Consider the following 23,105-nt stretch of genomic DNA (forward strand, 5'->3'; position numbering starts at 1 on the left):
TGTATAATTAGCAAAGGTCATTCTTTGGGAGAGGAGAAGACAAAGAGAAAAAGATACAAGTCTTTTGGTGCCCGGAAGCAGATTCAAGGCTAGCACCTAGGATAGGTAGAAAAAGAAAGTAAGTAAGGTTCTTGGATAATCTTTCATAAATATCACTACCCTCAATTGAGCCTTTGATAAGAGCTAACTCGCTGTGAAAGATTCGAGGTGATCCTCTTTGAAGCAAGCCTGCAGGGCTGATATTTTGTGTTGAGGCTTGTTGGGCAAGGATGTCTTTGTAGTTTCTGTGCTGCCAGTGAGCTCCTGGGGACAAGTGACCTAGGCACAGACACCACACTTCTGCCTAGGAAAAGACTGACAAAGCATTTGGCAGTTGCAGAGATGTCTTGTTTCATTTGTCTTAAAATGCATTTTTCCGTTACAAATGACCTTCCTTGAGAACTCATTCTTTCAGTGGTATGCTATAAAGATCACGTAACATGATACCCTGTCTGTTCTCTCTACTTCGGGGTGAATCTATTTTAATACCATTTCCCCCAACTTAAAAAATTATATAAGATTTGCAGTTGAAAAATTTGTACTTGCTTCCCTGCAGTTATGCCCTCATGAAAATGGAATTAACCCTTTTACCCTTCCCTTATGACATTATATTGAACCCTGGTGCTCAAGACAGCCATGATTTATTTCTGTAAGGCTGAACGAGTGGTTTCCTGAGTTGTTTTGCAAGTTATGACTGTTACCATCATTTTGCCAGTTTGCATGTAACAGGTTCTAGCAAGGTATGAATTGGTAGGTCCTTCACTCAGAAAGGCAAAAGTTAACAAGTTAACTATCACCGGGCAGTTTTGTAGTAAATCTTACATTAGTGGGGTTATCTGTTGGGTTGCTAGGCAGAATCAATCCTGGCTCAGTAAACTTAGCTTATGACAAGATGCTCAAAAGATTAGTGGCATCGTAAGGACTTTTTCTTGTATGAAGGCTGAGTCCTGAGTTAGTGCTTTATTTTAGCTAAGTTGTACTTAGGTACTTGATAGGTCAGTCAACTTACCTTTCCTCTACTGCCTTTTTAAAAAGTAGAAATGGTTGCTTGATCCTCTCCAAAGGAAAACCTTAAAAATCTTCTTCAGATAAGGAGTCAGTGTTCTGAGAATTACAGATGAGTGGCCTTTTGTTTTTCTCGTCATGGTAGTCAGTGAGGGAGATCATTTCTATCAGTGTTGGACAGATTGGATCCAGTCTTTTTTTTTTTTTTTTTAAACAGGATCAAGGCACTCAGGGGTCGGGTGGGACCAAAAAGGGCCAAACAGCCTTCTAACCTGGCTTCTTATCAGCACTCCTACATTAATAGCAAATCCATGATAAACCTTGAGATTTTCCCATGGTTTTGAGTGTGAAAAGAGGAGACAGGAAGCTAAACCAAATCAAACCAAGGAATTGATTAACCTGGGGCTGAGCAGACCAGTGCCACCTGCCTTGGTCAGGTTGGGTTTTACAGTGACCTGTTGTTCCTGTGGCTACTTGAGGCCAGTGTTCTGAATCAGGTCCACACTTGGCAGCTGGCTGATGTGAGTATGCTTTGGCAAGTTCCCTAAATTCCTTGCTTCTTCTTCATTTCTATAAATCATGGAGGTAACTGCCCTGTGTTAATGTCCCTGTCAGCTCAAAAATTCTGTGATAGATGCTCCTTCCTCAGGTCTTTGCTTGGGAGGCCACATATCTGTTATGTGCTTAAGTGTCCATCCTCAGAGAGACCTACCCTCACCACCCCAACCACCATCCCCCTCAACGCCTCTCATTACTGGCTTTTACTACTGTTTTCTCCATAACACTCTGTGACTAGTAATTACTTCATTTTTTTTTATGACTTGTTTTTCCTGACTCCTTGCTGTGCCCCCTTGGTTTGTCCTAGCTCAGTGCCTGGCATTTAATAGGTATTCAGTAGTGTTTGAATGAATGAATGAATGAAGAGATGAACGAACAGACTAACCAGTTACTGGAATAGGAAAAAAAAAATATTTCCCTCCCCAGGAAGGAGTGTGGATTTGGGTTGAGACTTGTTGCTTCTTGCCTGGGACTTTAGGGATTTTTTTTGGCAGTCAATGAATCCAGGTGTGCCCTATATATAATTTTGTCGGGTTCTGCTGAATCTGCTAGGACACTTCTGCATAATTTGGCTTAATATGTTTCCCCCTGGGGATTTGCCCAAAATGAAGTGGTTTATTAGGACTTGCCTGCAAGAAACATGAAATGGAGCTAATGATTGAATTACATGACAAATGGCTATAGTGGGTAAAATGCAATTTTCTCTTCCTTAAGGGGCTGGTCTTTATTCTATCTTTATTTGCCAGGTAATTACTGTCACTGGCATTTGAAGTTATAAAAAAGAATAAGTGCATATTTAGCAATTCATGACTCAGTAAGGAAGCATGCTTAACAACACAAAGCTTGGAATGGAATCAAATGGCAGCAGGAAACTTAAAAGATGTCATACATATATACTCTATTTCTCTGCGTGTCTCTCTGTCTCTCTCACACACAGCTCTACCCTATAGCCTGTCATATATGTTTTCCCCTTACAGTTTGCTGTTTTTTGCTCACTAGCTGAATCCTTGACTATATATCCCTCTACCTCTCCCCCCCTAAAAAAAAAAAAAACACTTTTTAAAGTGTAAAATAAGAATCTTTCACCAGATATGCTAGTAGAACATTGATTCTGAATCTTTGCTACATATCAGAATCACTGGGAACATTTATTATGATATTGGGACAGGGGACTAAAGAAACCATTTTAAGTTCATAGATTTTTAATGTAGCTCATGATTATGAAAGTAGAAGAGCAAGGGAAATAAGGACAAGGGATTTATTATATTTTTGTTTTGTTTTTATTGATTGTTTTTATTGAGGTATAATTGACATATAACATTAGTTTCAGATGTACAACATCATGATTCGATATTTGTGTATATTGTGAAATGATCACATTCTGTCTAATTGACACCCATCAGCACACATAGTTACCGAATTTCTTTTTCCTTGTAATGAGAACTTTAAGATTCATTCTCTAAGCAACTTTTTTTTTTAATGTTTTTTTTGAGAGAGAGACAGAGTGTGAAAGGGGGAGGAGCAGAGAAAGAGAGAGACACAGAATTTGAAGCAGGATCCAGACTCTGAGCTGTCAGCACAGAGCCCGACGAGGGGCCTAAGCTCACGCACCGTGAGATCATGACCTGAGCTGAAGTCGGACACTTAACCGTCTGAGCCACCCAGGTGTCCCTCTGAGCAACTTTCAAATGTGCAATACAGTATTATTAACTACAGTCACATGCTGTAATTAACACCCCTAGGACTTACTTATTTTATAACTAGAAGTTTGTACCTTTTGGCCACCTTCACCCATTTGCCCCTACTTCACCTCTCATGAGGGATATAAAATAGCCCTTGATTCAACCTTGAACTGCTTCCGATTCCAAAGAAAAAGGCATTTTCTTCGAGTGACAAGCATATTACCAAATAGATAGCATCTTCTAAACTGATAACCGTAATGCTGTGTGGAAGATAGGTTTTTTGAAGGTTCAATTTTTTGAACACTTAGGGATTTCATGAATGATTTAGGGTGTCCTGTGAATGTAGAGAGAAAAAAAAGGTCATCTAGTGGACCAGTTTAAGGAACTGAGTGGAATAGACACCAGAGAAGCAGAGAAGAAGAAAAGAAAAAGAAGGCTGTGCATGCTTTTTGGCCTTGCCTGAATAAGAATCGATCATTTCCAGATGCATTTGTAATTGTCCTTAAGTATGCAAATACCTATTCATCTGAGTTTTTGTAACTTTTGCTCTGGTAAACCAAATTGCCTTTGTAAAATAATATGGCTCTTATACTTGTAGGTGAGATGCCATTCAGTTTTCAAATAACTAATTTCAGAAAGTAACATTGTAGTACCTTTTAAAAAGGGGCTAAGCATGGAGCATGATAACCATAGGCCTTTCTAACATCTAAATTCCCTGTCCTACTTCGGAGGTGTTAAGGACCGCGTTAGCATATGTACCTTTCTCTGGTAATTTACCTTCAAGGATGCTTGTCATTTGTTTGGCAATTTGGGGCTAGAAAAGGAAGAATAAAAGAAGTCCATAACTTACATCATGATAATAGTACCTTAGGATGGATAGGTTGTGAAGTTATTTCTTTGACTTAATGAGTGTTTTGAAAATCAAGAGAATGACGTTTATCTCTAATACGTGCATTGTTTTAAAAACCAATTCCTCTTAAGTGTCGTGGCAGTAGCATGATGCAGTAGCAAACAAGGTGGCTGAGGGTAATAGCAGGTGGGGGGGGGGTACTGCCACGTGGAAGACTTGGGTCGTGAACATTAGCACTGACTCACGAATGCAAAAGAAATGGACATGAGTCAAATGGAGGTCAGATACCAAAAATGAGTATCCACTTCCTAGTAATCCATGTTACACGTGGAAGTCAAGAAGGTGGTTGGGGGGGTGAGTGGGAAGTAATGGTACTCTCTGTCAGGTTGCTGTGTGTGCTCCTAGACTAATGAGATTGGGCATGATAGGAGTGCAGAAATCAGGAAGGTGACCGTAAAGAGAAAGTGTTAGGAAAAGGATGCTCTGAGTTGAGATCAATGTATTTTAACCAAAAGTAAGCAATACATTCCTGTGCCAGCCCAGAGAGCATTTAGTCGTATGCAGTCGCTAATCTAAGACATCACTGTGGGGCTTTCATAGCCTCGCCTAAATTGTACTTTCAAGAGCAGGCTGAGAAAAGAACTAAATCTTACAGGTCTGAAAAGATTTAGTTACGTGTCTCTCGTAAACTGTTAGAGCTGGGCCGAAGCCTCCTGTAACTGGCCTGGTGGCTGTCCAACATCCAGGGAAAAACACTTAAGTACATAGGCTCTGAGTTTGCACAGCGGTGAAAATAGATGTGCAGAACAGGGATGTAATCCTTTGCTTGTTCCCTGACAGACATACAGGAAGAATGTCCAGCAGATGATCCAGTGTCTGATCCGCAAACTTGCCACACTCAGCCAGTATGAGGAAGTCCTGGCAAAAATCAGCTCCACGTCTACAGATCGGCTCACGGTTCTCAAGACCAAACCACAGTCCATACAGAGGGACATCATTACTGTCTGCAGCGACCCTTACACCTTGGCCCAGCAGCTGACTCACATAGAGCTGGTAAGGTCGTTGTCTACCCTGCCCTTTGCGACCGCAGATCTGGTTTGCTGTGGCAACCACACAAGTTGTTTGTCAGTGGTAATGTCATAGGAGAGGCTAGAATAATCCAAATGGGAAATAATCTGAGAAGTAGCTGGAATATGTGTGGCTTAGACATTTGAGATGACTGTTTCTGATTTTCTGGGAATTCACTTTAAAATAAATACTAAGCAAGACTGAAGAGTTTATTGAACTTCCTCATCTTCCCCCTCTACTTTTCCATAACCTGCTCAGCCTTTCACTATCTTGCATAGCACTGACCTAAGAAAATTATCTCTGCTCAGATCTTGAAGATGATGACAACATTTAGGGTTAAAGGCTCATTTTACAAGCTGCATAAAAAGTGGGGGCGGTGCCAAAAGTCAACACAAGGAGTTGACAGTACATTTCTTCTTGTTTCCTGTAATACTGTTGACCTGTTGGTTTTGTGTTTCAGGAAAGGCTCAGTTATATTGGGCCAGAAGAATTTGTTCAGGCGTTTGTACAGAAGGACCCTTTGGATAATGACAAGGTAACCAGTCTACCCAGAGGTCAGCCCTGAAATTAGAAATGGAATTTCTTAGTCTGTAATAGTGGGTACAAGAGGCAGGAATTGGAACTATTTTGTCTTAGGTTTTAAAATCAGAAGGTTTTTTTTTCTTTTCAGGCCACCTGGGTGGCTCAGTTGGTTAAGCATCCAACTTTTGATTTCGGCTCAGGTCATGATCTCGTCATTCATGAGTTTGAGCCCCTCATTGGGCTCTGCACTGACAGCATAGAACCTACTTGGGCTCCTCTCTCTCTCCCTCTAGAGCTCTCTGCACCTCTCCCACTTATGCATGCTCTCTCTCTCTTTCTCTCTCTCTCTCAAAATAAATAAATAAACTTAAAAAAAGAAAGTTTTTCATTAGTCATGTCTGATTCATTGCTATTTTTCTTAAGCCAGATCTTCAAGTGCCTTTACCATATTTTACCATATCATGAAACTTTAGCCTTTTCTTCCTCCATATTGGGAAATTTAATAAGCAAGTAGATGCAGGATTTGTGATGATGAGGTAGGAAGTAAAAGCATAATGGTTTTAGCAGATTAAATCAGAAAGAAAATACAAGAGAATGTTCTGCTCATGATTCAACAATAACAGGGGCAGTAAAGACAGGATGCACATCCAGCCACTGAGTAAGGGGCTTTACTGTTTGCCTCTTGTTATAAGGTGAATCCCTCATGACAAGTTTATTGCCTAAGTGAAGCTCACATGTAAAGAAAATAACACTGAGCATGGACTATATAAAATCAGTGTACACACATAGGAAATTTCTTCCCCCAGGGACCTCCAGAAATATTTCGAGTTGTTAGGCAAAGACTGTATCACCCACTAATGAAATCCCCCCTTTGGGAGTTAGGGGCAACAGCTGTTTTCCGGCCTTAGAACAGCTTCCCTCAGTACAGGAAGAGGATTAGGTTTTGCAGTAGAAGGCTAGCAGACTTTTTTGTTTCTTTGTATCTTTTGGAAGGAAGGAAAGAGGGGTGTAATTAACTTGTTCAGACTTGGCCTTGAACTCCGAGATGAGCTTAACTCCTTTTGCTTTTGAATAATGTGTCATTCACCCTAAAGACCATGTTGGTGTAGACTTCCATTTACCTACGTTGGAAGATACTTAGTTTCTCAGTATATGATGCTCCAATATTTTGTCCTAGAGTTAATTTTAAGAGAAAATGTTCTAGTCCCCTGCTCTCTTGCCCTCTTCTTTCTGTGTTGATAGCAATTGGTATTCACACCCTATTAAGAAGTCAGGAATGTTTTAGAATGCAAGCAAACCCCTCCTTTGTGCTTGTGAGGACAGTTCCCACTGAGAGTGATTTAGGGAAGGGCACCATCTTGAATGCATCAGAGTATATTTCTAGATCTTACAGGTGTCACCTGACTGCACTAAGACATTTTGATATTTCTGTGAAAGGAGTCAAGAACGTTAGTGGTTTTCTCTGTGTCCCCACCCCCTCATTTTAGAAAGCTGTCTTAACCCATAAATTGGAATAAAGGCCCATATCTGACAAAGATGAAACCTGATAAACTCTTGTTTTGTCTCCAACTCATGGTCTCACTTTGCTCTCTCTGTAGAGTTGCTACAGTGAACAGAAGAAGACACGAAACTTAGAAGCTTACGTGGAATGGTTTAATCGCCTCAGCTACTTGGTTGCCACAGAAATCTGCATGGTGAGAAAATGAGTTTTCTCATTCTCCTAGCTCTCTCTATTATTTTTTCATACTTATTGGGTCTGTTGGATCTACATGTTGGCTAACTGCCCCCTCCCCCCTTTTTTCCCCACTTCTGTACAGCCTGTAAAGAAAAAGCACCGAGCAAGAATGATCGAGTATTTCATTGACGTAGCTCGGGAGTGTTTTAACATTGGCAACTTCAACTCCTTGATGGCGATAATCTGTGAGTGTTTTCTGGAAGATACGTGTCCTTTATTTTTATAGGTCCTATGAAATATGTCTACTAAAAATTTACAAATAGTACAGTTTTATTAATGAAAACTCTACTTTTTAACCCTGAATTGTCTTAGAATGTTCAGAATGCTTTAAATGTCCAAAGTCACATAAGTATGTATACTCTTTTTTAAGTATACAAGAATTCATGGAATACATTCAGTTTGTCCTCATCTGAACATTTATCTGTAAAAGCTCATAAGTGAGGTACTTTTCTAAATGAAGGATTTAAACAAAAATATTTGGGCAGCTTGTGTATCAAGCATTATAGAGATGCCTGATCTGAGACTAAATTTTGCGATTCTGTCAGACTGGAGATGAGGGGGCCCTGAGAAACTGAAACATTTTCTGACTGCCCATGCAATACTTACCACCTTACGGCACCTTATTACCCTAGTACACAAACTTTGCTCCTCCTTTATATCCTGGGGATTTTAACACCAGTGACCATGTTTCTTTTCATTGGTTTATTCATTTCGTTCATTTTATACTGGTTGTCATGCCACAAGTATTGATAATGACTCTTTCATTTAAAAATACCCTAATTGATAGGATAAATTATATGGTTCTCCTACACATTGTAGGTATTCAATATTTACCTGACTCTCTTAGGGTCAAGGTCAGTTTGAAGCCAGAGAATCCACCAAATTTAATTCAATCCCTTTGATCCTGATAAATCCCCCCTCTCACCAATTCTGTTTTCCATTTTCTTTCTGTTATAATTTTCCTTGTCTTCTCCCTAAAAATACTTGCCAAATTTCAGCTTTTTGTCTGGCTTACTTCATGATGATGCTGAACAGATAGATAGATCATAGAAATCAGATACCTGTAAGTCCACAGACTACGTAATAGAAGATTACTTAATTTTCCCCCTTATCCCATTAAGAAAATGTCAAGACAAGCCATGTCATGGGAGAAAGTATTTGTAATACACATAGCTGAAAAAGAACTTGTATCCAGACTCTATAAAGGACCCTAAGAATCAATAAGAAGAAGACAAATAACCCAGTGAAAGAGGGGGCAGATACTTGGACCCTTCACAAAAGAAGATATACTAATATTCAATAAGTATATGAAACGGTGCTCTGCATCATCAGCCATGGGAGAAATACAAATTCAAATCGCAGCGTAATACCATTTCACACACTGGAATGACTGAAATTAAAAGGGCTGGTTGAACCAAATATTGAGGATGTGGAACAAGTGGAATTTTCATATATTGTAGGTGAGAGTGTGGAATGGTATCACTACTGTGGAAAACTGGCAGATTTTTAAATAAAGTTAACTTACACTTAGTAATGAGCACTTTTTTAGAGGATAACTTCAAATGACTTATTTCTCCGTTTCAACTTTTTCTCCCTCCCCCTTCCCCCCATTTTAAATGGAAAGCTGGCATGAACATGAGCCCAGTCTCTCGACTGAAAAAAACATGGGCCAAAGTGAAGACTGCGAAGTTTGATGTTCTCGAGGTATGTGAAGCGGATGCCTTGCTGTGAAGTAACATTTTATACCCGGAAAGTGGAACTCTTCGGTGTGAGCTTGTCTCTTGATCAGGGAGTGCTACAGAGAAGAAAGCCCATCTCTTCTTATAGACACAGGAGATGGAAGGGTGTTAGAATTGGCAGAGGGGAGAATAAATCAGGTTGCAGGCCACCCCTTCCCTAGACAGAGGTGTTCATTTTAGGGTGAACTCACTGAGGAAATGGTGACCTGTCAGTTACATCCCATTGTATGCCAGGATGGAATCTGGGTCCTGAACCACTGGGAGTTCTATTTCAATGTGGGCCTACTACCTTCATTTATTTACAGTGTCCCAGGGGAGAAGTTCCCATCGCTACAGAAATACTCATTCACCATCCTTTCAGCAAATTTAGCTAACCTGTGAAAAAGCTCTTCTGATATAATTCTGAACATAGTAAGAATTGTACATGAAGGCATTTGTGTTTGGGTCATATTAATGTCATTATTGCCTTGGTGTGTTGGTGCTTTGAATCGGCTGTCTTTGGAGATAATGTGTTCTTTCCTAAGTTTTCCTCCAAATTGGGAAGTATCATTGGATATGTTGCATTATGCTTTTATTCATATTGTGTAATAAATTTCTTCTCCTTCTTATAAGATAGTATGCTTCAATTGCTTATGAATGATTTGCTAACAAATGCAAAGGATAAGTTCACTGCAGAGTGTTGGATCATTATGCATGGCTAACCATCAACTGACCCATTAACCTTTAGATGAGACCAGGAATTGGTTTCCTATGCTGGGGTTTCATTCTTTGTTATCAGTTTTAAGTCTAATCTCAACAGTGAACCCGGAAAGAATTTGTTCTAGGTTTGATGTGATCGAAGCTGACATACGCTTGTTTAAATAAGGCAAACCTCAAGAAAGGAAACATTTGTGTTCTGATATGTTTCATGCCTGTGTGTGTGTATGAGAGGGGTAAATCCTATTCTTAATGAGTTCCCTCACCTAGTGTGATTTTTTTTTATGTAGAGTTAATAGGATCTTGCAAACTTTCTGCAGATGAGAAGTAAATGGTTAATACTCTTCTCTCTTTTGTGGACAGCATCAGATGGACCCTTCAAGCAATTTCTACAATTACCGAACAGCTCTTCGTGGGGCAGCACAAAGGTCTTTAACTGCTCACAGCAGCAGAGAGAAGGTGTGTACTTAAAGGGGTTTTATTCATGGTAGAGTTCCCATGTTGTTGCACTGAAATGCATAGAGAAGGAAAGTGCTAAAGAAAGGTACCATGTTATTATCCATTACAAATGGATATTATTGTGTTGTTAGTGCATTACTTAAATGATCATTTTGTAACGTGTCTTAGTTGTTTTTCAAGCAATAAATTAAGTACTATGTTAAGATGACTGATAACATTAGAATAATTTGACTTCATGGAAAATAGACATTTTAGCTCTGCACAAGATAGCTAACTTAATGTAACCTTTTTTCTTAAAAGAATTAGCTTACCTCCCATGGTTAAGTCATTTATTTTCAGAAAGTAGGTTACTTGCTGTAGCATTAGGCCTGCTGTTACTAATTGGATATGCGGGCAGCAGAAAAAGAATGAGGGTGATGTCTAGAAATTAATGGTCCTTATTCTATCTACCCTCACCTTAAACAATTTAATGCTACATCCCCTTGATTCTGAGGGTCCTGTCTTGCCCATGTCAGTGTTCTGTTTCCTTACATGGAAAGGAAAAGTCATTTCAACATTTAGGGATCATGTTATCTGCAAAGTTAACCCATGGTGATGGTAAATGGGCTGATGAAGTTGTTTGATGAGAGTTATTTCTTGCTTAGATTCTATCATCTTTTAAGTTAAACTGTGTCTTCAACAAATTTTTTAAAATGAGGGTAAAAACCACTTCAGGGCATCTCAATCACTTCCACAAAGAAGCTTCAGGTTCAACGATCTAAAATAAAGACAAACACAAAAAGAAACGCCACCTTCTGAAAATGTTAAATTGGTTCTCAACAAAATCCAAAATATCAGTTCGGATAACATTTGAGAGATACTGTGAATAGGTTAATTTTTTTTTTTTTTTTAAATAAAGAAACAAGGTCAGAGAGGGGATGAAGCAGAGAGAACTCTCTTTAGCCCGACAGAGTGTACCAGCTTTTACACTTTACTTGCTCAAATCCCAGCACACCTGTGACAAGATTGAAAAAAAAAAAAAATTGAATGAGAAGTTTCTTAAGGTTGAGCTTCAGAAAGTCAACATGTGGGGGGCTGTCTGTATCTTCTCATTCACCCTCGCAGTTGGATGCAAGTTTCTTTCTGTGGAACCCTCCAGGAGAGCCAGGAGACTATAGAATCCTGTCTCTAAGCAGGGAGCTCTAGTCCTGGCCAAAGACATTCTGAAGTCCAGCCCCCAAAAAGATTATACTTGTGGGACTCTAATAGCCTTTTCCAGAAAATAGTCCAAGGTATTTACCCTTTACGTCATTTGATAAATTCTGTCTGCTTCAGTTTTGTTGTTTTTTTAAACTCAGTTATGCGTGAGCATATGAGTTATACTCTCTAGTTCACAAAACAAATGAAATCACCACTGTTAAAAAAAATTCCATTGCTTTTTCACAATTGGCCTCAAAGGCTGTGAATGAAAACATCTCTGGGTAAAACACATCTTTTATTCAAGAGAATTGAAGTGAGGGTAAATTCTCTTTATTCCTAAGTAATTTAAAAATCTTCGTAGCAACGTGATTAGAGTAATAGTATCTTTAATATTCTTTCAGATTTTAAGTTTATGTGGCCAAAGTGGCACATCTCTAGGTACCATATCAAGGTACAAATCAACTCTGTCTTCCACACAGAGGCCCTTAAATGATCTCTAAATAGCTGTTTTTCCTGTGGGTACTCATGCCTCCAGGTTTTTAACCATTCCTCATATGATTACATGGTTTTAAATCCTTTTACCATTTCATTTATGTTTGTGGAAACTTGTTCCTGCCCAACAGCATTCATTTCTAGGTGTGAAACTGATAATGAGGTATATTTACCAAGTCTCTGAATTAAGAATATTTTTAAAGGGGGGCACCTTTCAGTGGTAGAGCATGACTCTTGATCTTGGGGTCATGGATTCGAGCCCCACATTGGGGGCAGAGATTACTTAAAATCTATAAAAATATATTTATATATTTCTATTAATATTTTCTTATTTATATTTATAAATATGTTACATATTATATAAATATATTTATAAATAATTTTTTATGTTTAATTATTTGTTAACATATTTATATATTAAAAATATATATTAAAAAGTGAAAAAAAGAATATTTTGAAAGGAAATTAGAAAACATTATTACATGAGAAGTTCTCCCATTAAAGACATCATTGGCAAGACCTCCCAGTAACTGTAGACTTTTGCTGTCTCCTCTTGGTAACCCATACATCCACCTTAGTGCCTGGAAACCCAAAGTCCTTAAAACTTTCCTGATTTTTATCATGTTAGATTTGTTGTAGGGGGTACAGGTATGAAGAGAACTCTCAATGAGTAAATTAGAATTTGAAGAAGCCTGTGAGACTTCTTTCTGGCATGTGGGCATAAGGAACAGAACAGTAAAGGGAAATTACTTAGATTTCTATATTCTTGGAAGAGTGATTCAAACCATTAATAGTGGATCAATCCAACAATTCCACTTCCGGGTCTTTATCCAAAGAAAATGAAAAGATACATGCACCCCTAGATTTATTGCAGCATGATTTAAAATAGCTAAGATATGGAAACAGCCTTGAGTAGCCACAGATGGATGAATGGATAAAGAAATTGTGGTGCATATACACAACAGAATGTTATTCAGCCATATAAAAAGAACGAACTCTTGTCACTTGTGACAACACAGATGAACCTCCTCAAGGACATTAAGCTAAGTTAAATAAGTCAGACAAAAACAAATACCAGATGATCTCTCTTACATGTGAAATCTCTGTTTCTCTCTCTGTCTCTCTCTGCTCTCTCTCTCTATGTATTTATATGATCATCTTGTAGGCACCACGAATGTAAAAATTAAAGGATAGCCTCTGTGCCTCGGCCAGAGGCACATGACAGGAAGTTAGGAAAAGTTTAAATATCAGTGTGAGAATGGTCAACACCACGTGAATCTCACTGCCCAGCACTGAGAATAGAGTGCAGAGATAAAATTCTTGCTTAAAAGCTGTCACACTATGCAAACATTGCACCTTGATTATAACTTAGTTTTCATTTCCCTATGATGGTATATCCTTATTGTCTTATAAGTGCATCAATAATAGTTTTCCCTGTTTATGGGCCTTACTGTTTTTTTGGCAGTGCTTAACCGAGGTCAGACCTAAATTATTGAATTTAATCCTCACTACAACTCAATAAGGTTGATTTCATTTTAGGTTCCATTTTAATGTGAGGAAACTAGGTTTTTTTTATACCAGGGCTTGGTGAACTTTTCCCATTAAGGGCCAGACCATAAATATTTTAGGCTTTGTAGCTCATACAGCCTCCAATGCAACTAGTCAACTCTGATGTGGAGGCATAAAAGCAGACATGGACAGTATGTAGATGAGTAAGTGACTATGGCTATTTTCCAGTAAAGCTGTCTGGCCACTGTAAGTTGAATTCCCTACAATTTTCATGCTCAAGAAATATTATTTTGATATTTTCCCAGCCATTTAAGAATGTAGGCCATACCAAAACAGGTCCTGGAGCTGTGCTGGGCTATGGGCCTCCATTTGTCGACTCCTGGGTTGTGCCGCCAATAAATTGGGGGACCACATTTTAAGCTGATTCCAATGGAATCTAGAACCCACACTTCCCAATTAGAGGAGGTCTTTCAAAGAAATGAAGTTCAGGTGTGCTTTTATGCTTGTTACTATAGCTGTTTCGTTCTAAAATAATAGAGAATTAGCCAGTAATATTTGAAGGAGGGGATCGTTACTAATTTGGCTTTAGAGACTTCCACAGACGATAGTAAATGCTTAAAAGTATATTCAAAGACACTATCAAAACTGAAGATTCACTTTGGCTATTTCAGTGACCAATGAAACAAAAATAGCCAAAGCTTGCTTTTTAAAAATGACTTTATGAAGAAATCCGAATTTATCTCTAGAGGTGAAAACTGGTACTTCATATTTGTGTGTTTGAGCCCAAAGGTATGTTTTCCAGACCTCCCATTCATTTAGGATAGATGCACCCCATGAGTCATAAGCTTAGGGAAACTTCAAAAACCTGCTCTCCAGTAAACAGCTGAGGCGCACAACTTGTGTTTGGAACGTTATTTGCATTGTAGCAAATTTAGAGTCTTCAGAGACTTGTTGGCATTTGAGTGAAAGTGGAAGTTACTATGTCAGAGCTTTGTTCTTTGTTCGTTATGGACTTACCAGGATTTAGGATGCTTTCTTAGAGATTATTGTTTTAGGGTGATTAATTAAATACCACCTCATCAAATCAAAGACACGAGGTAAAGAAACCTTACTGGAGGAGGTTTATTGTTTTTCAAACAGACACTCTAATTTACACATTTATATTCCTCCTTCACTTGTACACATCTCCCAACATATTGTGCAAGGTACTGCTTAGGTGATTTCCCATGAGGACAGGTGCGTACTTGTTCTGTTCCATGAAGGCCAGGTTTACTCAAGAGGAAGTATGTAGCAACTATTACCTAAAATCCTGACCTCTCCCATGATCTTGAGCAATGAATGTTCATCTAACAAGACATTCCTCTAGAATGTAGAAGTCTCATTGATCTAACAGCACAGATTGTAGCAGGGAGTTGGGTCACGCATCTTGAAATCTTGGGACCTGCAGCGACAGGTATTCCGTTAATATTTTGCTCTAACTAAAGGGGTTGCTAAATGAAAAGCAAGAGTTCTTTTAGATCTCTCCTCCTTTGACGGCTAGACCTTTTAGATTTATTATACGCTGTTGCAATGGGAAAAACTGCAGAAACTACCTGAAGCCATCTACTTCCTAATGCCTATTGTCTCTGCTGCGTTTTGGTTAGTAATAGCATTTGCATCTTAAGCAAAATTATGTAAGGGAGGAAACTAATGTCATGGGAGGTAAACAAAACACTATCTTAATTCATGGTAGCCTTTTATGTAATCCGGAACTAATGTTGTTCATTAATTTCTTGTACTGTTTGATGAGAAGCTAAATATTTATTTACCCAAACAAATGAAAATCTTTTGTTTTCTCTAGATTGTGATACCCTTCTTCAGTCTTTTAATCAAAGATATTTATTTCCTCAATGAGGGCTGTGCCAACCGCCTTCCAAACGGCCATGTCAATTTTGAGGTAAGAATAGGCTGCAAGAATCTGTGCACAGAGAGGGTCCAGGCCCCCCTACGTTACATCTCAGGCCAGGCAGCCTAAGCTTATTCTGAAGTTCTAGAAGAAAGTTTTCTCCTTATTGTTTTGTAAGACAATAACAATACTGGGGTGCCTGGGTGGCTCAGTTGGTTGAGCATCCGACTTCAGCTCAGGTCGTGATCTCACGGTTCATGGGTTCGAGCCCTGCGTCTGGCTGTGTGATGACAGCTCAGAGCCTAGAGCCTGCTTCGGATTCTGTGTCTCCCTCTCTCTCTGCCCCTCCCCTGCTCATGCTCTGTCTCTCAAAAATAAATAAACATTAAAAAAATTTTTAAAAAGAAAGAAAGAAAATAACAATACTGAGTAGAAGAAAGTAGCTGCAACATTATTATTCATTAATATCTAGAGGTACATGAGTACATTTATACTTATTCCTCGCAAATACCTATAGCGAGTTTTTATCAAATCAAGAGAATCATGTAGTTCAGTTGATTAGAAGCCAGAAGGAAACATTAAATGGAATGCTCAGGATTTTTGATGGCTGCCTTTAAATGCACTTCTTTTATTGTTTCCTAGAAATTTTGGGAACTGGCCAAACAAGTGAGTGAATTCATGATATGGAAACAAGTAGAGTGTCCATTTGAGAGGGACCGGAAGATCTTGCAGTATCTGCTCACAGTACCAGTCTTCAGTGAAGATGGTGAGTAGGCCTTTCGGCTGGAACTGCCAGCAGCATCCACAACCCTGCAATTGGGAGATTCCTGTATCCATGCTTGGTGCCTGGTTCCTCCTATCGTAGGAGGCCTATCTTCTGACCTACTCCACTTGAGAGTTTTCTGTTGAACAGGAAACCATATGATTTATCCCTAAAGTAGTTGAATCGGGCACTCATTCTTCACCCATAAGTAGTTTCTGTGTTTAAGCATTCTTTATAATACTAGATCTGCAAAGCTTTGGGCACAAATGGAAAGTCATTGAAGGATTTTTTTCCCCTTGTTTGGACATGCTTCATTGGAGAAAAAAGGTGTTTTGTTTGTGGTATGTTGATATTAAAAGTAATTTGAAAAAAGCAAAAATAAAAAAATAGTGGCTACCTGCTGCTTTTTGAAAAAGTAGTGGAAAATCTTGACCCGTTAAAACATTAAGGAATTTGGGGGGCTCCTGGGTGGTTCAGTCTGTTGAGTACCTGACTTCAGCTCAGTCATGATCTCGCAGTTTGTGAGTTCAAGCCTCACGTCGGGCTCTGTGCTGACAGCTCAGAGCCTGGAGCCTGTTTCAGGTTCTGTGTTTCCCAACTCTGCTCCTCCCCGACTCACGCTCTGTCTCTCTCATAAACAAATAAACATAATTGTTTTTTTTAAATTAAGGAATTTGAGGCAGAAACAGTGATTGTCTATACTGAAAAAAAAATTGGAAGAGAGTTAAAATTTATAAAAGACTTAGGAATTTGTTGTACTGATCTTTTATATCCTAATATTCTAGAAATCAATAGTATTTTTCCCAGTAGATTGATAGTGTTTTTGATAATGACTGAAGTGCATTTTGCACTAATATTACACATTCCAGAGGGGGCTCAATTGTTATTAATCTCTACAAATAGGATTAATAACACACTTTAAAATCATTGCATGAGTTTCCTTTTGATTTACAAATAAAAAAATATTAGAGGGGTGAAAATTTGACCTAGAAAATCTGGCTTTTTAGCTTCTAAAGGTTTTTTAAAAATCAAGGCTACCAGGAAAGGATCTCCCTCCCCTCCCCGTCTTCATAAAGAACATAAACGTGAGCGTAGGATAGCATCGTGCAGCTTGCATTTGTAAGCTGTTTTGCCTCATAAACCGTCAGTTAATTAAGTGCATTTTTGGCCTAGAACCCCTTGGGTTTTGGGTCTGAGATGGTCAATCAGGGGCAAAGTGACATTCGGTGTTCGTAATGAAACTATAATGCTTCTCAGTTGTCATTGGATATTTTAAAGAGTTTTGCTGTAGGGGTGGGCTCCGGTTAAACAGGAGATGGATGGGGGCGGGGGCAATACCAAGAGAAGGCCTCAGTGTTAATGCATTCTTACCTGTGGTTGATTGTAGCACTCTACTTGGCTTCCTATGAGAGTGAAGGACCTGAAAATCACATAGAGAAGGACAGATGGAAGTCCCTAAGGTGAGTCTCCGTGCTTCTCGTTGCTGGTCTATGGGCCATGTTGGACGTACCTGGGGAAAGCCACGTGCTTTTCTGTAGGAAGTCCCTCCCTGTGTGTTCTGAGTCCTTTCTGCTCCTTAACTCTTGTCAGCTGGATTTTTGTGGCTTAGAGTCCTCATCATTCAGTTTTATCGCCTTTCACTTTTTTATACTGTCAGATACACAGTGACTCTCCTCTCCTTTCTTTCTCCCGTTATTTTATGGAAGAACTGAAATTACCCCATGATACGGTCAAAAGAACACTGACTCTCCTCATCATCTAAAAAAATAACAAGTTCAGACTATATTTCCGAATAGTTTTAAAACTAAAATTTTATTTGACCTCAGATAAAGGAGATCCAAGTACCAGTTGGCTCAGTAAATCTAAGCATGTCACTCTTCTTAGTGACTGGATCTTGGTCCCCACTTTGGTTTGAGAGAGAGGAAGCTGGGACTTAAAAGACAATCCAGAACCTATTCAAATTAAAAAAAATCGTGTTAATCTATTGGCATTTTCAAACAAATGTATTTTCTAAAAGAAAACAACAAGAATAGCTAAATGTATATTTTAACTATTTTAGATATTTTAATAGGTAAAATAGGCCAAGATATAGTAATCATGTAATCAGAATTGCTCTACTTGTATTTCTACTAAGAACCTCTGGGAACACATGCCTTTTTGTACCAGGGTGGACAAGCATGGTCCTGTTCTTCCCAGAGTCATTTGGGAGTCTTCGTTTTACTCTGTATTGGGCTAGGTTTTGCGAACCAGGGTGTCTGAGATATATTTGGTTTTGTGTGATTTCATTTGTTTCAAAGGAAAAGTTAGGTTTTCTTTGTACCTCTCAACGCGGAGGGATGAGGTACAGAGGCATTGAAAATATCAGCCTTACAACACGTCATGGTGATGGGTAAAGGACTGGACACGTTTTGGTTTTTGTTTTTTATCCCAGACACAGACGTAAAGAAGGTGTGGCCAACACCTGCAATCAGGGGATATAACAGGGCTTGCTGGGTTGGTGCTCAGTTCTATTTTTAATGACATTGTGGGCCTGCCAGTGGCACATTTCTATTAAAACTTTGTATTACTCTGTGCTGGTATTGAAGGGTATTTACTGCACTCTTCAGCATTGTTCATGTGTAACACATGAGCCTCATAGTCCACATCTTGCTGGAAAAAGGATTTGGGAATTACTCCTTGTCCTCCTAATTGTTAGATGAACTTTGCTTTCCACGCTTCTCCTCTTCATAATCCTTTCTTTCTTTCTTTCTTTCTTTCTTTCTTTCTTTCTTTCTTTCTTTCCTTCTTTCTTTTCCTTCCTTCCTTCCTTCCTTCCTTCCTTCCTTCCTTCCTTCCTTCCTTCCTTCCTTTTTTTAAAGCATGAGGTTGATATGGCCCTTGAGCATAGCTTAGCTCTGGTTACTTTTCCTAGAGACTTTTAAAAAAAGTAGTAAGCAGATAAATTGGTTGTACAAAAATGATGCCTGGTATCCGTGTGACCCATGAAATCCAGACACTTGAAAATAGTCCAAACCTACCACATCCTTCTTTTCCAGTTGTTATTCTTTTATGCCCTATTCCTCCTGATTGGTGGTTAGTTTGGAGGGGTTTGTAAGTCAAAGTAAAGATCGAATTGTACAATCTCTTCTCCTGTTTGTATGTATTATACAAACAGTATACAGTACCAGTTAACATTTGATTGGTTGAAATGTGACCAAAGAAGTTAGTGGAGAAGTTAGAAATGCGAAGTGAAATAGAGGGGCCCTGGACTGGCTTAAATTCAGATGCAAATCCGTGGATCCGAGCTGAGCTGTACTCAACTCAAGTGTTCAGTAATAATACTTCTCAGAAGCATTCATTGAGGGACTGGCCCCAACACAAATAGTGTGACTGGTATACAGGGAAATATGTATATAAACACAGTGAAGATGTATTTTTGGTATAAAAGACTAGTTTCACATGAAAATAGTTTTTTTTTTTTTTTAATTTAAGTTTATTTATTTTTGAGATGGGGGGCGGGGAAGGGCAGAGAGAAAGGAGAGAGAATCCCAGCCAGGCTCAACGCTGTCAGACGTGGTGCTCGAACTCACAAACTGTGAGATCATGACCTGAGCCGAAATCAGGGGTTGGACGCTCAGCCGACTGAGCCACCTAGGCGCCCCAACCTGAAAATTGTTTTTAAGGAGCCCTGAAGACCAAACTGCCCTTTGAGTCCGGGTGTAAGCCATGCACTCTGCCCTTTCCATATCCTGTGTAATGTCCAGCCCCCCCTCCCCCAGGGCCTCCCCCTCCCGGACTCGTATCTCCCCAGAAAGAGTCTAAGGCAGTTTTCTCCTGTTACAGACCAAGGTGTTTTTTTGTAGCTCACTGCTTCTTGTCTCCCCTACAGTGTAAGCCCCCTGAAGGCAAGCACAGTCTTCCTTGTGCTCCTGCAGTGTTGGGTTACTGCAGGAGGCCAAGGCATAGCAATCACCAAGAGGATAAAGAAGGGGAAATAGGCTATGAGCGTTTGCAAAACCCTGTGTGTCAAGTGGGTACGAAGACTAATTGTTCTAGAGTGATAGTACCTACCTGAAAACTTATATGTGCATTAGCTTTGAAGGCAATAAGATAATTGCACATAGACGCTTTTCCTGCTCACCCTAGAGCCGTTCATCCAGACACACTCAGCAGTGGCAATGACAAATGTACCTCCGAGGGGAGACACCTTTCTTGTCGCTTGCTATTTAAATGCTCTCAATGGACATGTAATGTGAAGACGCTTCTATTTACTGAGTAAACCCATCTGCGATAAGACCAGTGCAGATGCTGAAAGCTTTTTATAATTAATGACTTCTGTTTGTCTTTTTGTTTTTGTTTTAATATAAAGCCACTCAAAGCTTTACCTAAAAACAAAGCTTTTGCCGTCTCCGTTAATATTTATTTGAAGTGACTAGCAAGTCACTAGCACAAAAACAGATGGACTTCAATGCTTCGTATTTTTTTCTTTCTCTTTTTAATTACATGTAATCAAACTTAAAGCCTAGGAAAGGTGAAACTAGTATCAGACAGGGCCCTTGAATCCTTACCGAAATAATCTGCCACTTTTGTTCTCATCCTGTCTTCTTTACATCGCAGGTCCAGCCTCTTAGGCAGAGTTTAACCAACGGGGGATGCTGACTGTCACTGCTGCTGCTGCTGTCGCTCGGATCGCTGAAGGGCTGGCCTTTGTTTTCTGGCATCTAGTTCTACAAAAAAACATGCTAAGTCCCCGCGAGCAAACTCACTCAAGAGCAGATGGGGGACTTGTTTCCCACAGCTGACAGATTGACTCGGATTTTGTGAGAGACTGAAATGTTCGCTGAAGACACTTGAGAAAGAATCCTCTACAGATCCCAGCTCTGCACATGATTCATCTTCTGGAATTTCCATGTGAATCACAGCTCTGCACCTGGATGGAGCTTTCTTTTGTGTGTGTGTGTTTTTTATTTGGTTGAACATTTGCTGCTAATGGGACTTGCCCAGCTGAGTGCTGGCTCTGAGGAAGCCCATGTTTCTTTGTTAACTTAAATGAAAAAGGGAGAGGAGGGAGGGGAGAAAACCTTCCATGTAGATCCCCGCTCCAGCCCCGTGGTATCGCCAGGAGGGGTAAGACTGGTTGAATGCTGACTCTGGACTTTGTTTCCCCTTAGTGTGTGCTGTGTTTTGAATTCCTCTCCTCCCTCTTCCTGCAAGATTTTGAGTTGGCTGCTGGTTAGCAAACTCCTTTTTACCCATATAAGTTATTTAATATAATGAAGCTCAACACTGTGGTAGGAAAATAGCCACTAGGAAAAAAAAAAAAAAGCAGAGTTTGTCACTGGACTGCTTAATGTTCTAGAAGGACTTTTTGTTTTCTCTGCCCTTCTGAGCTGTTTACAACTGACCACTGTGTTCTACAGATGTATTTTGCCATAGTTTTTTGTTACTTAGTTTTCCATCATGCCAATTTTGTTTTCCTCTTGTAAATTTAAATTATCTGACTTTAAGGGTCTTGGAAAAACCCACAGCCAAATTACAATTTAATTTCTTGAACAGACTGATTTTTCATTATGTTTTTGGAGCCTGTCGGTGACTAAACGTGAACAAAGAATAAATTGGAAAGTGACCGGCCCCCTCCCCTCCACTGCAGCAGTGAACGCAAACAAATGGAAAACATCTTGCCGTTAACTCAAAGGTCGATCTAGTTGTGAAATAGTTCACCTTGTTAAACATCTCAGTAAGGGTGTAGTTGCTCTGCAAACAGCCATTCTATTTATTTACTCTAGGAGAAACTGTAGAGTAGTAAACCGCGCTGATGAACAAAACAAAAACATCGTGTTCAAAACAGAGATGTATTTGAGAACCTCATGACATGGTTTCAAAACACAGAGCATGTATATGTATGCTGCACGCCGTCTCTGCAGACCTGAAACGTCTCCAAGCTGTCCCTTTACAACCATCAATATATTTTACACTCTGCGGCCAGGACTTGTGGCGTCTCTCCTTTCTTTTATGGATGCGACTGTGGGGGTGGGGTGGGGGTGGGGCTGCTGTCAAAGGAGTTCAACTCAAGTGACTGGCTAGGAGTGCGTCTGTCCTTGAGGAGGTGGCCTTTAGTAGGAGTATTTACGTGGGCATTTGCTTTCTGGAACTGGGTCAAAGTAAGCATTTAATGAACTGCACCTGCCAGGCACTTTCCAAGTGTTTAGCATGGACCAGGATCCTCCCTTTTTGGCACATGTTGGTAATAATAATCATAATTTGTCTAAGGCCCATAGCTAATGAGAGGCCCAAAGATTTGAAAGAGAACTTCTTTTTTTTTAATGTTTATTTATTTTTGAAAGAGAGAGAGAGACAGAGTGTGAGCAGGGAAGGGGCAGAGAGAGAAGGAGACAAAGTCCGAAGCAGGCTCCCGGTGCTGAGCTGTCAGCACAGAGCCTGACATGGGGCTCGAACTCACAGACCTCGAGATCATGACCTGAGCCAAAGTCGGACGCTCAGCTGACTGAGCCACCAAGGTGCCCCTGAACAAGTCCTTCTGATTTCAGAGTCCAAGCTTTAACCATGCTGCCAAGCGTTCTCCAAATTCAGTATAACCTCTCAGACTTGCAAATAGCATGGTCATCTTGGTTAGGTGCAGATTTGGATTTGGAGGACTGGGGTGGAGCCTGGTGGTGCTAATGCTATTGGTCCTGGAATCTGCTAAGAGTTGCAAGGCACGCCACAATACTGCTGCCTTGCCCTGAGGAACGCTCCTCCCTGAACTCCAGGCCCCTTTAATGGTTGCCATGACAGCAATGATGTTTATCTCTCAGCCACCTACATCCAGGGTCAGCTACCTCTGGGCTGCTGGCCAAGGCTGCCTGTTTCACAGGGCCCACAAGGTAACAATGGTTGAAAAACATCAAAAGAATAATATTTTATGATATGTGAAAATTATATGAA

General features: G+C 39.8%; 1 protein-coding gene across 11 annotated transcripts in view; it reads left to right on the top strand.

Moving 5' to 3' along the window:
• The window catches only part of RASGEF1B (RasGEF domain family member 1B), a 648,732-nt gene extending 626,584 nt beyond the window's left edge, over positions 1-22,148 (top strand). For all 11 annotated transcript variants that reach the window (XM_042984295.1, XM_042984299.1, XM_042984294.1 and 8 more), the window contains 10 exons: positions 4,975-5,187; positions 5,663-5,737; positions 7,323-7,418; positions 7,542-7,644; positions 9,084-9,163; positions 10,258-10,353; positions 15,374-15,469; positions 16,061-16,184; positions 17,569-17,641; positions 20,778-22,148. In XM_042984295.1, coding sequence (XP_042840229.1) covers positions 4,975-5,187; positions 5,663-5,737; positions 7,323-7,418; positions 7,542-7,644; positions 9,084-9,163; positions 10,258-10,353; positions 15,374-15,469; positions 16,061-16,184; positions 17,569-17,641; positions 20,778-20,802 — 981 coding nt within the window. In that variant the 3' untranslated portion in view covers positions 20,803-22,148. The remainder of the gene's footprint in view (positions 1-4,974; positions 5,188-5,662; positions 5,738-7,322; positions 7,419-7,541; positions 7,645-9,083; positions 9,164-10,257; positions 10,354-15,373; positions 15,470-16,060; positions 16,185-17,568; positions 17,642-20,777) is intronic.
• Positions 22,149-23,105: the final 957 nt, after the last annotated feature.

This window comes from Panthera tigris, chromosome B1, assembly GCF_018350195.1.
Source record: "Panthera tigris isolate Pti1 chromosome B1, P.tigris_Pti1_mat1.1, whole genome shotgun sequence".
Taxonomy (NCBI): Eukaryota; Metazoa; Chordata; class Mammalia; order Carnivora; family Felidae; genus Panthera; species Panthera tigris.